Here is an 18,058-nt window from a genome sequence, read left to right on the forward strand (position 1 = left end):
TAGAGGAGGTAATTCCTCTCTGCTCCTCCATGTGAAGTGGCTTCAGCTTTTGGGCAGATTGTAAGAAATGTAGGCAAATTGGAAAGAGATTAGACAAAACTAACAAAACTGAGAGGATTAGAAGCAGTGGCTGCCAAAGAGCGAGCCGCTCTTGTTTGGTGTGCTCCAGAGGAGATTAAAGAGGGCCGGGGGGGTCTGACAAATACCCTCCTGCCTACGTGCAGCTGTTCCCAAAGGGCTGCCGGTCGATTCCTTTTTGTTTGTTTGTTTACTGCTTGACACAGCAAGGGGAATTTGATGGGGATGTAGGTCTCCCCAGGTCACGCTGCACTGCCGAGGAGCAACGATGGCCTCCTTGGACCAACTTTCTACCCGTGTTCAAGTCACCGAGTGTTTTTGGTGTTGGTTTGACGCGTGCACGGGATTAATTGCAGGTGGTGCGTGGGGCTGCGTTAATAGGATTTGACTCCCCCAGGCGTGGGGAACGCGTGTGTGGGCACCCATCATTATCCACACGTAGGGCACTAATTGGAAACAGGGCATGGCCATGACATGGGGGGCCGTGGGGCGATTTTGGGCTGGGAACGGTCCAAATGTCCCCAAAGAAGGGCATCCTCTGGGGGTCTCCCCTCAGCCCTTGCCCTCAAGTTACACCGTCACCCCCTCCCCGCACTACAACTCCCATCATCCCTTCCTTCCACCGGCAGCGCACGCTCCAGCCGGCTCCCGGCGTGCCCGCCTCCGAAACGCCCTCTGGGCTTTGTAGTTCTCGCGCCGCCCCAACCCCTTGCCGGCAGCGCGGCCGGGGACTCCATTTCCCGTGGGCCCACGGGCGGCGCATGAGCCGTGAGGGCGGACGGGGAGGCGGGGGGAGGCCGAGGCGGAGGGGGGGGGGTAGCGCAGGTTCCTGTGTGCGCTGGCTGCGGCCTGGCACCGGGAGGAGGAGGGGGCGGCGGCGGCGGGGCCGGGCCTGACGGAGGACTATGGACCCGGCCGAGGCCGTGCTGCAGGAGAAGGCCCTCAAGTTCATGGTGAGGGGCTGGGGGGCGCGGGGGGGGGCACCTGGGTGCGTGTGTGGGGGGCTGGGGGTGAGGGGAAGGGGGGAGAGGGGCAGGGGGTGAGGGGGGTGCTGGGCCGGGGGGCGGCCAGCGGGGCCCTGAGGGATCTGGGGGGGTCCTGGTGGGGGGGGGGGGGGGCTGCCTGGGGGGGGGGGGGATCCCCGTGTGGTGCCTTGTTGGGGTTGTGGGGCTGTGGGGGAGGGTGTGTGGGGCTATGGGGGGGTTCGTGGGGCTGGGGGGGGGGGGGGTTGTGGGGCTGGGGGGTGGTTGTGGGGCTGGGGAGGGGTTTGTGGGGTTTTTCCTCTTGGTGTGGGTGCTCCAGGCTGCGCTTCTGTGCCGCACGCCGTCCCCCCGCAGTTTTACTTTGCGTTTCCCTGCTCTGAGAGCCCTAAGCACCGACCCGCAAATTTATCTTCCGCCTGCTGCCTGTCGTTGGTAGCCACCGTGAGCGGCCGAGGTCTGTGTGCTGGCCTTTGGCCTTGGGGGTACCAGCATCCACGCTGCTCCTCAGACGTGCCTGCTTAACGTAGGTTTGAGGCCTGATGCTCTTAAACTCTACTTTAATTCATTTTTTCTTTATTGTTAGTATTCGTAAACCTTTTGGCTAGGAACACGAGGTTTAGAAATGAAATCAAACTGGTGCCAACTGAACTGAATGTAAATTTCGGGTGCCCCACACTGTTCTTTCCCTAAGGATATCATTGGAATGGCTGGCAACGCTTGCTAGAAGTTTGTTTCGGATTAGTGCTTCCAGTTGTACAGAATTAAATCCAAGCTCATCAAGAAGAAGCGATTCTGTTAAACCTCCAGAACGTATGCGCAGAATGAAACTGAGGAAACGCTCGCTGCAAATTTTGGTTTTTAGTTGTGCTTCGCAATGCTTGTTTGGCTTCTGCTTTTTTAATCCTGTAGAACTTGTTTCTCCTGAGACTTCTTGACCCTTTTGCTAATAGTCTTGAAGTCTGTCAGATTTATAGAGCCTCAGCTCAGTGAAGTGAGAAAATGCTATGGATACCTAAATGGGCAGGGTAGCAATTAGCAATAATAACCCACCCTCGTTGGCGTGCGATTGGCCAAAGGAGTGTCCCAGGTCCTGTTGTGCGTGTGTTTGGCCAAGCTCGGTAATTACAACCTGCAGCGAGATAGCGAGTTTCATATCCTGAAAAGTTACTGCAGAAGTTTCAGCCTTCTGTCAAACAACATTGCGAGCGTGTTGCCCTGATGTCTCCTGGGCTGCTTTTTTCATCCTCTGAGCTACGATTCCCAACCTAAGGCCTTAGTCCAGGCATTTGAGATCTTCAGCAGGTACCAGGCCCTATCTCATGGGATTCCCTGTCTGTCTTGCAGCTGGCTGTGCTCCGCCTGCACAGTAAAGCTCCCTGACACTAGGGAGAGACCTGAGCGTGAGAGAAAGCTGCTCTTACAGAAGCTGCATCTGTTAGGAGCTCCAGATAAAGGGAAGAATTACCAAGGATCAGGCTGCACTGGGAACTAAAGGCTAAACCAAGTTCCTTAATGTTTTATTAAAATACGCCTCGAATGCAAAATGCATGTAAAAAGTGCAATGGAAGACGGAGCTTCCCTCTGTCCCCCACTGAACTTTTAAGGTATTTTTTTTTACAGGTGAGGGAAGAGTGAGAAGGGCTTTTGTTAACACATCTCAGGCTTTTGCTTTAGTAAATATCCATCTAGTACACGTCTCGTTTTAATTACGTTGATGAAGAAGTGTGTTTGTCAGACTCGGTGAGGCCTTTCAGTGTTCTCCTTGCCGTACGTGGGGGTGTGGCGCAGGCAGGTTGCTCTGATAAGTGAGATCCTATCAGCGGTAAATACCAGCTTGGCTCTGCTAGAAAGCCTCTTGTTGTGTCTGCCTCGCAGCGGTAATGGCAGGGGCACAATTAGCTGCGCGGAGGTAGCAGGTCTTCGCAGCTAATGCTGAATCATTCGCAGAGAATTATCCGACTGCGTGATGCACTTCGTGCTCTGCTTCCTCGGCAGGTGGTTGCAGCTTGGGTTGAGGTGGGTTTTGCTGTTAATTACCGAGTTTTCCCTGGGAGTTTCCTAACCGCTAAGGTGCTACCCGTGTCGTCCCGGGGAAATATTCAAACATCTTTTGTAGGCGCGAGGCCTATTGTCTTTCCAGTTTCTGGCTTTGTTTTTTGATCTGGATTTCTGCTAGGTTTCATTTCATGTTGAAAACCAGCCCTGTAGGCGGTGTTATTTTTGGGCTCCTCTAGCAAATATTACTTTTTCTACTTAAAAATGTCAGTACCTAATTTTTGGCAGTGCCTTTGAGCATTTCTCCCGAGTCACAAGGTATCAGGCAAGACAGACCTGGTGATTCAATTTTTCTTTTAATGTCCAACGCTAATGGAAAAATGCCATGTGGAAACTTCATCCAAGTATCTATATTTGATGCCTTGAAAGACAAACTTGACTGTGTCTTTCCTGTGTGCTTGTGTGTAACCTTTTTAACGAGACTAAAAGAAGGCCTTGTTCTTCCCGGCTGGTATTGGCTTGCTTACTGGCCAGTGAAGTAATAACATTGCAGTTAGCTAATAGCTGCTACCGGCTCTCCAGTTGTGTGTTCAGCTATAATATATATAACCTCATGCTTTCAGCTTTAGGTTATTCATTTAACTTCATCTGCCTGCTCAGTTTGCCTCTGTGTTTCAAGGAGGCCTAACTTATTTCTGATGCTAAGCTGCTGTGTGGTAGCATTATGCAATGCTACGCTGCTGCTCGCCAGGGAGGACTGTAGCTGCTGGTGAATGAGTGTTTTCTGTCACGCAGTCCACATGCCATCTTTCAGAGCTTCTTTTGAGTGAAAGCCAGCTTATAGATTTAAAATATGGTATTGTGAATTATATAGTCCACTGTTCTGCAACTGCACCAAGGATTTTACTGGAGTGGGACCTGTCTCGCTTCATCTCGGTGCCTTTTCACGTTCCTAAAACATTATAGAGAAAAAACTACGCTGTTCGTAAAGTACAGCGTTTAAGAGTGATACACAAGATAAAAGGAGAGACAGATATGCCCATTACTTTAAAAACAAGAAAAAACCCCTACAACATCAACAAAAACATGCCTTACAGAGCGCTTTTTTTATTCTTTCAAGAATATGGGATTTCTGTTGTCATAACCATTTCCAGAAGTGCTAGGAATGAGGTGCTCAATAAGTAGCTTCCATATTTGAATGAAGTGTTTAAAACTGTAGATACAGTATTTAAAGCCTGAGTGCAATAGGCTCAACTGAGACTTTGATTAAATGTCATATAAAGTAAACTACATATGCCGGCATAGAACAGTAGATATTTTTTCAAAGTAGCTTCAAATGGTTCTGTTAAGTGTACGAATGTTCTGATGATTATCTTTTTAATTAAAATGAGAAATCTTTGTTTAAAGTGGCATTCTTTTTTACGGCCTGTTACAGTCTCTGTAACAATCATTTCTTAAGTCTGAACGTTTTTAATTCCAGGAATCCATTTATATAAAACTATGTTTAGACTTAATTAAGGAACGATTCTTACAAAGCTTGTAAATAGCCAGGAAAAAAGGGACAGAAAATAAAACTGACATTCACACTTAACGGAATGATTGTTATAAGGTATGTAATATGCTATAAAAATACAATAAAGCCCTTTTTATAAGAGTTCATATTTTTTGTTCCTCATTTTGAAAGGTATTTAAGAAAAATATCAAGGCTCTATGAAGCAACATCTGTTTTCTTGAATGGACTAGTGACAACTTCAGCTGTGTTTAATTAGCAGTGCTTGGAGCTGTACCTGACCAGTGTGGGATCCTAGCTAGGATGGTTTGTCAAGCAGTAACCTGATATTTAATGCAGTTTCACTTTCTCAGTTGTTCTGAATGAACCAATTTGCAATACTTCACTTAATTTCCTGGCTTGTAAATAGGAAGATGTTGATAATAGTGTTCTTCGTGAGGCTCTTTTTCCACTTCACCCCTGTTAGTGTTTTCCTTTTATTTCTGGGCAACGTGACTCTAGGAGGTCCTGATATTGCCTTCCAGTGTCACAGAAGAAGCAAAATCAGTTTGTTTTTTTTTCAAGATGCATCTGTTCGGTTTTTTTCTCTGTGAGAAAGCCCTGAAGTTCCTTAATTTTGGTATTACCATGCTTGCAGGAGCTTCTGCCTAACTGGAGGACAACGCAGTAAGGAATAGTCAGTGTAGTTGGAGGCTGAAAGGTAACAGACTTGGAATCCCTGGTTTATTTTTTTCCTTCTCTTTTTATTCATGTATATATAAATATTTGTATACATACATACACATAAAACAGATAGACAAAAGCTTATACTTTCAAGAGGTTCCATTTGCACGGAACTCTGTAGATTTATGGCATCAGTAGGACTCAGATTTTAAAGACCTAGGACTTGTTAGCTATTGTTTTAAAGCCGCTTTAAGAATCTTACCATCTTCCTTGTAGCATGTTTGCATCGTGGTAACTTTGGCAGACAATCCTGAGCACCCAAAGCAAGGGTGGCATGGAGGCAATGAGAGTAATTTGGTAAAATAGCTGGGATAGCAGAGAGTTGCTTCCTAAATATGGGATTTTAAATCCCGCTTGAGTATTGAATATATACTTAGTCGTTTTCTCCAATAGACCTGAAATAACAGTTGCTTAGTTTGGGGATTTGTTGGAACTAGTATGTTGTAAGAAAGATGTTGATTTCTTTTTCTTCTGCCCCAAACTCTTTGTGCTGTAGGTTTTTCTGCACTTGGGGTAGGCCTTTGGTACTTGGGTAACCTTACCCTCGCTTCTCTGGTAATGTTTCAGTTCAGCCACTTTGTCCCATTAAATGTGTGCAATTAGAAAAGCAAATGGCAAATTTGCTATCGCATCACTGAAGTATTTAGTTTCATAGACTTAAAAAGCAGAATTTGTTGCACCGTGCTCTTTGCACTATTATATATACTATAAACATCAGAGAGAATAGGCTGACCTTAATATTTGCTTCTCAGACTAAATCGCCGCCTTGCAGCAATTATTTCCCACTGAATAAAAAGTTTAATTTCACGCCCTGATTAGTACTAGTATGTGCAGGTGGATATTTATTTTATGCAGCTAAACTAATCTGCCTTGGCAAATTATTTGCCAGTCAGCAGAGCTATAATTCCTCATGAGTATTTGGTACTAAATTATCATTCTCATTAGTGAGATAAAGCAGCCTGTTCTAGCCACAGAGTTTGGTTAGGCAAAGGTTTTCCCAAATAATCTTTAGAAGGTACAAAATACGTGCGGTGGCCTCAACATTCTTGATACTTTATAGTGGTTTGGGAGATGGCAAGATGTAATGAGGATTTCTGAGGAAGAAAATAAAATTATTCTGTAGTTACGTATTGTCTCCAGAGGTAAGGTAGGGAATATGCCGTGTTTGGAGATTGCCTCTTCAAGAGGTGATCTTTAATGAGAGAGGAGGGGAGGAAACAAACCCAACCCAACAGAACCTGATCAGAGCATTTCCAGTGGCCAAACAAGCTCTGGTCTCTGGGCAGTAAGTGAGATGAGAAGGTAAAGTTACCCAGTGTTTTCCCATTGTTTGTTTTCAGTGTGAGCACTTACTGAGCTAGGGGAAAGTGATTTGAGACTAGAAATTAAATGGCAGGAGAAGCTTCATGTTCTAATCTGATTTAAAATTCACCTCAAGCTATAAAACATTTAAAGTGGAGAGGAGAAAGTGTTCGCTGTGGTACAAATGCTGACTGGGTATCTTGTCAAGTGGATGTGCTCATCCACTTTTTTCTTCCGTTTTGCTCTGCTGGTAGTTGTTTGTACCATAAAGCTTGTTAATGAAAAGGCCTTTTATTACAGGGAAAGTCAGTTACACCTAAAAATTATGAAATTTCGCTGAATTGAGTGATGGGATTCCACTGACTTTTGTCATCTGCATAGATGGATGCGTTTTGTGGCATACTCATTTTCTGAGTGATCACTACAACAGCATTTAAGGTATGAATGACCACGTGTACAACCAGCAAGCTGAGCCGCTTGATTTTATTTTATAAAAGTTGTCATACTAAATTCAGCAATGCAAGTGGAATAAGCTATCCCTGTTTCCTTGCTTCCTTGTCTGTTTACATTGTGTCACCTCAAACCTCCATGTGTGCTGCTGAGACCTGTGTAGTATTTAAGCATGCTCAGTGGCCAACTAGTGTTTCTAATGCTCTGTCTTTTCTCCAGTCTTCCTCATTTCCTCCTTCCTACAGCTCAGGAGATGCTCAGCAAGGCATATTATTTATATATTTCAAGTGCGTTTGCACAGAAGGGCTGAATGCAGCATTTGTTTAGCTGTGGAAACAGCAAACGAGTTGCAGCATAGCAGAGTCCAGTGGCTGCAGCTAAATGGTAGGTGCTCAAAATATAATTAATAGGCGATCGAACATGAAGCTGTTCACTTGATGGAGATGCTGATTAGCGCTGAGAAAAACCTGGTTCCACAGTAACTGCTGGGAAATAAACATCTTGAGATTTACATTGAATGTGTCCTGCTTATTAAACAACTCTACTTTCTAATTATTTTTCATTTTTTTTTGTCTGAGTTCTTGAGGAAGTCTGGTGTTGGCCATGTACTACCCCTGCTTTGCAGAAGAGGAAACTGAAACTCAGAAATTTGCCTGAGGTCATGACCGGGAGGAATTTGTGTAGGGTCATATGGTACCCTGATAAGAGTAGGAAGAAAAAAAAGAAACCAGTTGTTCTAATAGCTACCCCTGTGCTTCTAACCATGTTTTGGTTAATTTTACAATTGGCTAACCACCTGTTAAGATAACACATTTTATCATTAAACAAAATTAATTTTTAAAATGGCTTGAAACTGTCTGTTTTTAATGGGATCTGAATATTCTTTGTTTTAATCTGCCTCATGAGGCTTGTCTTTCTTCTGGGAAGTGCACTGTTACATCATTAAAATACCATCCCCTACTGAGAGAGAAATCGGTCCCATTCACTAAATGGCGGTGCTGAAACAATGACAAGTATTTCTAAAAACTGCATTAAAATTCATTTTTTCTCCTTCATTTGCAAGTTCCGTGGTTCCGTTTGCCAATGGGTGCGCAGCCTGCTTGCAGCTCTATGTGCACAGCCCGGTTTGGTAGCTGTGATGGCAGAAGCTGCAGTGGAGGCTTCTTGTTTTAAATTCCTTCACTTTTTCACAATGATGTTGTTCAGAAACAAAAGATCGTAAATTTGCTGATTTTAGTCCTCTGTACTAAGAATTGAAAAGATCTGATTTAATTTGCCTTCTCCCCACTGCTGAAACAGGGTCTTTGCATCGTCTTGATGAGAGCAGCAGGAAAGAGAGGACGAGGAGGAACGGGGAAGTGTGGCGAGGGGTCCTTCCAGCCTTCCTGAGGGAAGGACAGGAGCGTTTACCCTCTGCGAGCTGGAGCCATGCAACCTCTTGGCAGAATCTACTGGAGTAACCAGTTCAGGCTGGCAGAAGCAAAGAGCCTTAGTGCTGGTTTCGTTTGCTTCGTCCCATGATAAGAAAGGAAACGTTGCAGGGACATGCTTTGAAGGAATGAATTTCTGAAGTCCAGATGTACGTTAGCAGGACAGCATGAAGCGTGCTTCTAACTGTAGTCTGGCTGTCTACGCCATCCTCTTTGGAAGCATCTGTAGCAAAATAGATCTGATGAAGATTGTAGAAAGGGAATTTGGGAGATAGCAGCGAGTGCTGAATTCTGGTGTGGCTTTTTCCATCACCTGGCTTTATGCCCACACGTGGATTCTTGCAGTTTGTAGGAGTGCTCTTCTGATTCTTGCATCTAAGGACATAGTTGTTCTTACAGTTTATGAGGTTTTTCAAATGGACGCGGATGGACTAAATACTCAGGGAAAAGGTGATGGTGGTCTTTGCGTGGGTACAAAGCAGGGCTTGACTGCATTCTGACTGGAAAAGGAAATCTTGAAGTTTCCAGGCTTGCCCCATTTGGCAGCCAAAGCAGTCTCTAGTTGCTTCAGAGAAAAATGGTCTAGTGTGGAAGTCTGTCATACAGTACAGTCGCTCCCTCTCCACGCACATCATTTGTAATTTATTGTGAGAGCGTTGCAGAACAGAGCTGTGGTTATGTGGGAGTTGCTTTTGGTTTATGGATAGCTGGCCTTCGAATTCCTGTCTGATAGGAAGATGCTGTGATTCTGCAGAGGGGTGGTTCGTTGGATCTGCTGAATGCTCTTCCTTCTTGTATGCCAAAGCTCTCAACAGAACTGAGGGATGCAGCCAGCCATCATTCATCTCCTAAAAATTAGAACAATGAGAAGTGGGTGTAGTCTCGAGAACCAGGGATTGGTCTCATTTTAGAAGATGCTTCTTGGAAGCATCTCAGCAGTTTTCTGAAGAAACCTAGACGATGTTAACACCCTCTTCAAGTATGACAGAAGGTGTTTTCTGTTGCTAATAGGTTTAAAAGAAAAATCTACATTCCCTCTGCATTTTTTGTAACTTTTTCCCTTTTTTTCCTCTTTTTGACTTGGATGACTCCAGTATAGTGCATTGTTTTTGTACTTTGTTACAGCTGTTTTTTATAAACAAGCAGAAATGTCTTGAGACTTTTCCACTTACAAGAGGATAATCATATATATCCGTATCTCACTGACCTTAAAAATAAGACGTTATGCAGAGGCAAAACAGTACAGAGCCCTTTAGTGACAGGAAAGATCTCCATGTGGCATCGGAGCAGGTTTTGTGGAGCATGGGTTTGAATCCCCTGTATTGGCTGTACGCTGTAGTCTCTTTTGCAACCTACTCAAAGGAGTTTCTTCAATGAGTAGAATTTTCTTAGATATGGTATTGTAGGGCTGTTCCAAACTGTAGTATGTGGTACCTAGAATCCTTATTCTTATTTTCCAGCTTAGCTTCATTCATGGCTAATTCATTCTCATTTGTTCTTGTGTCAGTGTTCTTGAGCTTAAACAGCTCTTCTTGGTCCTCTGTGCTCATCTGGATATATTTGTGGGGAGCAGTTGTATCCTCCTATTCTCTGGGTTGGATTTTTTCTTCCTTTTGCTTTTCCTCATGGGATGTTTTGTATAACATTTTATCATCTTAGCAGATCTTTTTAAACAGCTGCTGAATTTGGTTAATCTACCTGGAACAAGAATGGTCAGAGCTATACACAGTATTCTATAGAGAGGTTTTATGGGTTCCTTGTACTAAAGCATTCATACTAATTTATTTCTGCAGAGAACTTTTCATATTATACATCCTGTAGTAGCATTTTTTGTTTTTGTGGCTTCATCTTACTGGTGAACCATGGCTGTCTAATGCATCTGAACATACCTCTAGGCCTATTCCCCTCTTCTCAGTTGCTGGGTGCCTAGGGAATAATGTGAATAATGTTACTTTTTGATTTATACACATCTTGTGTTAGTTGTATTGCTCAAATCTTCAGGATACCGTGCCCTATGTATTATGATGTCTCTTAACTTTTTCAGCAAATTTCATCAGTGCATTGGTAATTCTCTGTTAGCGATTAATGAGAATATTTGAACATTAATTCTAAGATTAATAATTGATTTCAACAAGGGTCAAATTGTACAGCTCGGTCGGTGGTTCTCCTTTTTCAAAATAACCTGTGATCCTCGACCCTCTTTAGTTTTTTATCCTCCTTACCACTCCGGTATTAATCCTAATCCTCTCCATTTTAACTAGTAACTTCCTACGTGTCATCTATCAAATGCTTAACTACTTCTAATTTGTCTGGACTTCAGTGATCTTCTTAAAGAAGAAGATTGGGTTAGTCTAGCACTAATTCTAATTTGTTCTAAATTGGGAGTAGATTTACTTCGGCCTCCCATGGTGAGTTCTTCATTTTGGCACTAGTTATCAGAACTTGGTCTTAGATTTCCTTTCTTGGGAGATGGTACGTACTGGTTTTCGTGTGTGTGTATTTTTCACTATTATTTTTTTCTAAAGGTTGATCAGCCAATCCTGCAACGTTTCAGACTCGTTCTGGTTAGTCTTGTTACATGTACTTGTTCTGCATGAGGATGCTGCCAGAGACCTCCGATGAGGTATCTTCAGTTACTTCTGCTTTGTTCTTGCACCATAATCCTTCCTCCAAGACAATATATTTCCTAGGTACTCCTTGTTTTAAGGAAGCCTTTTCTCTAGTCAAGCCAGGCAAAGGATCATTTGCATCTTGTGCCAGTCTTGAGGAGCTGAGAACTGTCGTGGAGCTGACCTTAGTACAGGGCGTTTAGATTAGGAAAGGAGACTGAATACGTCCTGGTAAATACTCCGAGCAGTTATTTATGGGTTCCAAGTTACTTAGGAGTGAATAGGTTCCATGTTGTAATTGTAGCACAGTGCTTTGTGGGGGGAATTAACTGGGACAGAATGGCCGTTTTTGCAAAATGGAAGTTTTTTTGATCATTTTATTGAACAGGAAAGTGTTTGGCTGGAGTGTTGTGTATTCAGAAGACTGACTAGCTAACCAGAATACAACATTCTGTGGTTGAATGCTGGATTTTGTTCTCGAAAGTGTTTCAATTTCTTTAGAAAAAAATAATTGTATTCCTCTTTAATAATTTGTCTGCTTAATGTGAAATTCACATTTCCTTGCAGGATAGTTGGCACAGATCTCTAACCCATCTCTTCTGTATTGTTTTTTTGGTCTGCTACCTGGAATTGAGTAGGAAGTTGGGAAGGTAAAAGTGCTAGAGGTTCTTTTACTGATTATGGAAATCATAGTTTTCCAGACTTCTTAATTTTGTTCACCTTGGCTCTATTTTTTTTCTGAAACACAAAATTTTTTATTCCTGATGCTCTTGAGTCATAATGAGAAATTAGTATCGAGGATGAGCTTTCCAGCTTTTATATGGGTTTAGGAAAAAGAGACAAGATACAGACTTAGAAAGCACTGTCTTAATTTTCTTGAGATGTAGACAAGCTTCTACCTTCTGTTTTGTACATAATGGATGCCACTATTCTTGTTGGATACTCTGCACAAGTCGAGACAGTAACATGAGATGTGGTTTCTCTTCGCCATTAGATTTTGTAGTCTTGAAGGGATTGAACTTGAATTTCGGATGTGAAATGTCCAGTGGATGTGAAATCAGGGATGCTTTTATGCATGGGCATGAGGAGGATGTCTTTATGCTGTGATAGCAAGCATGTTCACAGAGCTTGCTGTTACTTTGTCCTAAGATTAATGGAGTGCCATCACGGATCTCCATCTGGTTTTGAATGCTGTAGCTTAGTATTCCTGTGAGCCCTTAAGAAGGTATCCTGATGCTTCACCTTACTGAAGTAGCTTTCCTTGTAGCTGCAGCTCTTGCAGGCTATAAAAGCTTGTCTTTTTATCTGTCAAGGAATATAAATACGTGCTTGCCGATAAGTTGGTTTTGAACATATCCTGGTCAATACACTCCAGACAAATTCACTGAAGAACTAGAGCAGCCGTGTTCACCGTGTGCGGTGAATTCATTAAGCTTTCAGGCAGAGGCAGAGCCTACTGCTTGGGAGTGCTGTGTCCCTGAGAAGGAGTTCATGCGTTGAATTGTTAGATCTACCAACCAGCTCAATGTCCTTCATCCCTTCTCCAAAATCCCAGAAACACTTAGATGTTAGCAGCCTGTGGTTTTAGTATCAGAGTTGGTGGATTTCTCTCCTAATAATAATGAAAGAAATTGAAATCCTATCTGTTACTGTTGAATTAGAGTCCACAGATTTAACGGTGCCTTATTTTGAGCAGTGCTTTGGGCAGTGGAATAGGGTATCTGTTTGGGCCATGAGACAGTATGTTGTGCAGTAGGAATCCAATTTATTGCTGTAATGCATACAAACTCATTAACAAGTTCTAGGCCACGGGGGATATTTTCCTTTACTGTGAAAGTAATCTCAACTGGACAATCTTCAGTGCAACTGGCCATGCCCTCCCATGTCAGTGAGTGACAGATCTAATTCTGCCATTGTAGCCACGAGCCTCTTCGTTAATGGAGTCGTGAATATTGTTACTCAGAGGCAACCTTCAGAGTATTAAAATGCATTATTCCTCTTCTTCACTCGGTATTTGTCAAAACAAGGTGTTACATCTAATGAATGCAATGTTATCTTCAAATAAATACTTGGCTGTAGATCATAACTTAGAAGGAAGGAAAATAGAAGTAGCTTTACAGTTGCTCTGCGGTGACAGAGAGCGATGGGTTTAGCTTGCCTGCTTGAACGGTACGTGATGGAAACCCTGAGTCGGTGTCCTCTTTGAGGGGGAAGGAAGCATTATGGGTTCTATGATCAGATTCATAAAATCCTTAGTACGTACATATATTTCATATGAGTCTCATTTCCCCCCCTATTTCTTCTTACGTGGGAGCAGATAAAATGGAGAGGCAGCAGTACTGCTCTGCACGTACCATAGTAGGTTTCACTTTATAATTATCGCTCTGACATATTTATCTTTTCTTATGGAAGTGAAGATGCAGATATTTAAGAACCCTTCTTGCACAAAAAAGCCCAATTTCCGCTCAGTACTTAATTAGCACTTGTTTATGACACGGCATCTGATTTGATTTTCAAAACAAATTGCACAGTAAAGAGGCTGATATTTAAACTGTATAGTAACCACAGCTCCAGCTGTGACTCAAATATTGTAAGCCTTCAGGGGTTGTGTTTAGGCTTAGAAAATAGGAACTCAGGCCTGTAATTAAATGTCCTCTAAAAATCAGCCCTTTTAGGGAAGGGAAGAGGGTACCACTGAATATTAAATTACTGACTTGTTCTCAGAAATCATTCTGTTGTTCTAGGCCTTGCTGGGGACGGCAGAAATCAAATGGATTGAAAAGGGAAGAGTGGATTGCTAAAGGAAAGAAGCCAGTTAAGGGTTGGAAAAAACAAGATAGAAGTTAGCGGTTAGAGTGCTTGCCAAGTTACTTCTGAGGAAGGTGAGCACAGGGGTGGGTATTGAAAAAGAGAGAAAAAAATGTAGCAGCCTAACCTCTGGTCATGGAAAATGCTGGAGCAGACACTAAGAAAATAATATTACGCTTCTGAATGATACTGCAATCATGATCATAAACAGTGTGTGCTCATGAAAATCCAAAAATGAGTAGATCTTGCTGGGCAATTAATTGTGTCGCTGATAGAATTGCCTTGAATGGGTCGTAACTCTGGAGGATTTTAGTGTTGATTGATAAAATACTACAACTTTCAAACAAGATATTTGTCAGTGTTCCAGAGCTTTTAAAGGCTGGCAGGGGAAGAAGGATGATTTTATTTATTTATTTTAATTTAAAGGTTTAAAAAAATCATTATTTTTTTTTAATAAAGGTACATGTGGGTTCCTCTTCTGTCACTTGCAGTTGCATGTCTGCTGTCATTTGGGCACAGAAATTCAGAAAGGTTTAACCAGATGTACTTACTCGTTTGTGCTGAAGATGGCATTCCTGGGGTCATTCAAAGTGTGGCTATGAGAACCAAAGGCAACATTTAGGAGACTGATTGTAAAATAAAGTTTAGCCAGTGGTGAGTGTATAAAAGTTAAATGCTGATGAGTTAGAGCTCCAGAGATTTTATTTAAGTTACGCTTTTCCATCAGTGCCTGCATTTGATGTGGATGGGGGCTCACCTGTGCACATATCCCCCTTCAACAGAATAAGCAGCATGTGTGGGTAGTGACATGCCTTGTACTGGTAAGATTTGCTTCTCTTCTGCATAGATTATTTTTAATAAATGGGGATAAGCTTATCAAATGTAGAGGAGCCGTGCCTCAGTGAGGTGCTTTTGCAAGTATGGTGATGGGTCTTGGTTTCTCCTGTTTGTGTATTTAACTCATCAGTATTGAAAAATAAATCAAGTTTACAGTAGCTGCTAATCTGCTGAAAGTCCTAATTACTGCTGGTGCTCAAGCAATGAAGTCACAAAGAATTAGTGTTGCTAAGAGTAGTATAAATAAAAATACGGTGTTATCTTTGTTGTTGGAGACACTTCTGCATGGGAGTAATCCTGGTGGTTGCAAAAGATCTGTTAATATACTTACATGTTTGCAGCGCCAGGATCTTCAAATTAAATGGTTTAAATCATTCTTAAATCAGTTACTCAGACTACTCGAGGCTGCTGGGCTTTACAAACATTAAGCAGCCTGCCAGTCCTAAGAGAAAGCTTTACTGTTGTCCTTTAATTTCCAGGCCAGGTGACCGAAACAGAGAAAGAAGTGAGGTCATTTTTCACAGATTTGTTGTGTGAACCTGGGCAGATCTGAGGCTGGTATTCAGGTCTTTACTCCCGACGCTGATTTAACCAAAAGGTCATTATTTCTGCTTGTTTATGAAGGCCGTTTTTTTTTTCTTTTTTTCCTTTTTCCCCTTGTTAGGTATACCATGCTGTACAACTTCGAAAAAGCAACCGAAGCTCTTGAGCCAGATGTAAAATGTGGGTTTCTGTAGCCTTCTTGCTAGATAGGTAGGACGTTGTGTAGTTTCTTCCATTTTCAAAGCACGTAGGAATGCCAGCAGTTCCTCTCAGCAGACCTGTGAGGTGGGTTAAATAAGTGTTGTCCTCATTTTACAGTAGTAGAGAGACTAACCACCCATGAAGTTAGTGCTGAACTAAGGATTAGGTCTTGGAGCATGATGCTTCTAGCTGTGTAAGGAGTCCCCTAAAACATGGTTTGTTAATGTGTTAAGCATTGCAAGTCCAAGCTCAGCAGGTGAATGCCATAACCAGATGTACTTGACTTTAATTTATCAGCACAATAGTGGTTATTAAAAATCATGTTTAACCGAGTTTACAGGCTAGGACACCAGGGCATAATCTTACAAGTATTTTGAAAGATTTAGGAGGATTTCAATTTCAGCTGGAGAGAAGCAAAGATAACTAAGGTTCAAAGTATATTTTGAAATCCTGTATGTGTACTTCTCTTTATAGGGAACATTTTCATATGTTCCAGTTCGTGTTTTTGTTTCCAATTCCAAGGCTGAACTGCCTCCCTGCCATAGCTGTGAATATTAGTCATTCAGTGCTGACGCATTTTTCCTCTCTAACCAGTTCTAATTTTTAGTGTTACAAGTACCAAGGTGGACGCAGTTTGTACAAACTAAATACTGTGTTGACACAAGAACAAATGGGAACAAACTCACCTTGAATAGATCTATTCTGAAAATCAGATGTTTCCAGCCATCCAGAAGGAGAAGTGGGGACATGCGTCTGCTGTTTTAGAGGGAAATTTACAGTGAATTAAGAAAGGGACTGTGAAGTAATTGCCAGGAGTAAAAAGGATGGTGAACTTGGTGTCTGAGTGTGTCCTGTCTGGTCCTGTGGCTCAGATGTGACTTTAGTTCCTAAGCATCCCCTTTTTTGGTGGGCATGGTTAAATTCAAATAGTTTTGCAAATTCTCAGAATCTTGAATTGCAAATGAATATCATGACAGGTAAAGTTTCGTTTTTGTTACGTTTCTTTATTTGTAAGTTACACTATATGCTTTGTGCTTCCAGAGCGACTGGATATCTAGCCTTTTCCTCAAGCCGATAAGCATGGAATCAATAAAAAGGGAGGAGTTTATATTTGCCTCTCAGTTTGAGGCATAATTTATGATAGTGTGTGAGTGTGGTTTCCTGCTATTCCCATGTCAAGGCTGTACCTTTCCAGAGTTTTTCCATAATCTTTTCACACTGTCCAGTGTCTGGTCTGATTGTTGAGCGACTAAAAATGCTCTCATAGCCTGACTGCTGCTGTTTTGGTACCATTTAGCTTTACACATTGAAAAAAAATCTTTAAAGGCTGTTAGTCTCTGGTGCTGCACCTACCACAGCTGCTGTGCTTATCCAAGTGCATTTGTGTGGGAATTGTAAAGAAATATCTCTATGTACCCAGCTGAAATGTAAAATGGTGGAAATTGTTTAAAAAAAAAAAAGTGATGGATTTGTTAGGAGAGTGTTCCTAAAGCAGCTGATACCAGAGGTAATAAACAAAATCTGGGGACTAAACATTCGCATTTTTTTTGTAAACAAAATAAATAAATAAATAAAAAATCTGCATTGTTTAAAATACTCCAGAATTTAGCCTTAGGTTAGCTAGGTCCCAGTGTAAAAGGAGGTCTCTCTCTATGTCTATTCTCTCCTAGCCCCGAATACACATGCCAAAAGATGGATTCCAACTTTTATCTTCTGGATACCAAGCATGGCTAAAGCAGGTTGGACTGTATTATTGTTATTCATCTCATGTGAGGGACTGTGTTGGACACCTGTGCTTGTCTCATTAGTGAAGTACGTAAATGAGGGTATAATGAAGTTACGGTGCCATGTTAGCTGATACCCTTCATAGCCATCACTGTTTTGTGTTTATGCATGCTGTGTTTGTATAACATTTTTTCACAAGTCTTCTGAATGTGCACTCCTTGTAAATAAAAGTTCAAAAAGCAGTCACCTGAAAGCAGAAAGGATCAGAGTCCGAAAAGAAATCTGCAACAGCAGCTCAAATTACAGAATTAAAACGCGCCTTCAAACACAAAGCTGCGTGGCGGCGGCGTTGGTAATAATGGTGAGGCCAATGGGTTAAAACACGAGAGAATTGCATCGAGCGTCTAATTCAGGTCTGACTGGGTGAAACAAGTGCGGACACTCACTCACATCACATAACAATTGTGCAGTTTGACACAATCTGACACTGTGGGGACTCCCCGCTCAGAAGCAGCCCAGCGCTATATTGCTCCGGCTGTTATTAAAGGCCAGGCTTTAGTTGTCTCAGCAGTCTGCCTCTAGCAATTGCTGTCAGCTTTTTCACTTTTGCGAGTGAAAAATTCCCCCTTCAGAAAAAAATGGCTTAATTTACAAATTGCCTGTATCAATCTCTTCATCATACGTGTATCTTCACGAGAGGATCCGGCATCCTTCTGAATACGGGGCTTAAAGTTGCTGTTTCTGTCGAAAGCCAGAAAGATTGTGTTGTTATGGCAACAAAAGCTGGAAATATGAAAACAGCACAGATAAGCTGCATCCTGTTGTCGTGGCAACTGGAGTTGGGAAAATGATGAAAAGTGGTGG

At 42.3% G+C, this 18,058-nt stretch overlaps 1 protein-coding gene across 5 annotated transcripts in view; it reads left to right on the forward strand.

Moving 5' to 3' along the window:
- The first annotated feature begins 874 nt into the window (after positions 1 to 874).
- The window catches only part of BTRC (beta-transducin repeat containing E3 ubiquitin protein ligase), a 120,970-nt gene continuing 103,786 nt past the window's right edge, over positions 875 to 18,058 (forward strand). For 2 of the 5 annotated variants that reach the window (XM_050711948.1, XM_035547810.2), the window contains exon 1: positions 875 to 1,031. In XM_050711948.1, the coding sequence (XP_050567905.1) occupies positions 984 to 1,031 (48 nt within the window). In that variant the 5' untranslated portion in view covers positions 875 to 983. Of the gene's footprint in view, positions 1,032 to 15,454; positions 15,554 to 17,139; positions 17,209 to 18,058 lie in introns of those variants that run through there. The other 3 variants (XM_035547809.2, XM_050711949.1, XR_007708561.1) reach the window with 3 other exon arrangements.

Source organism: Cygnus atratus, chromosome 7, assembly GCF_013377495.2.
Source record: "Cygnus atratus isolate AKBS03 ecotype Queensland, Australia chromosome 7, CAtr_DNAZoo_HiC_assembly, whole genome shotgun sequence".
In the NCBI taxonomy this organism is placed as follows: Eukaryota; Metazoa; Chordata; class Aves; order Anseriformes; family Anatidae; genus Cygnus; species Cygnus atratus.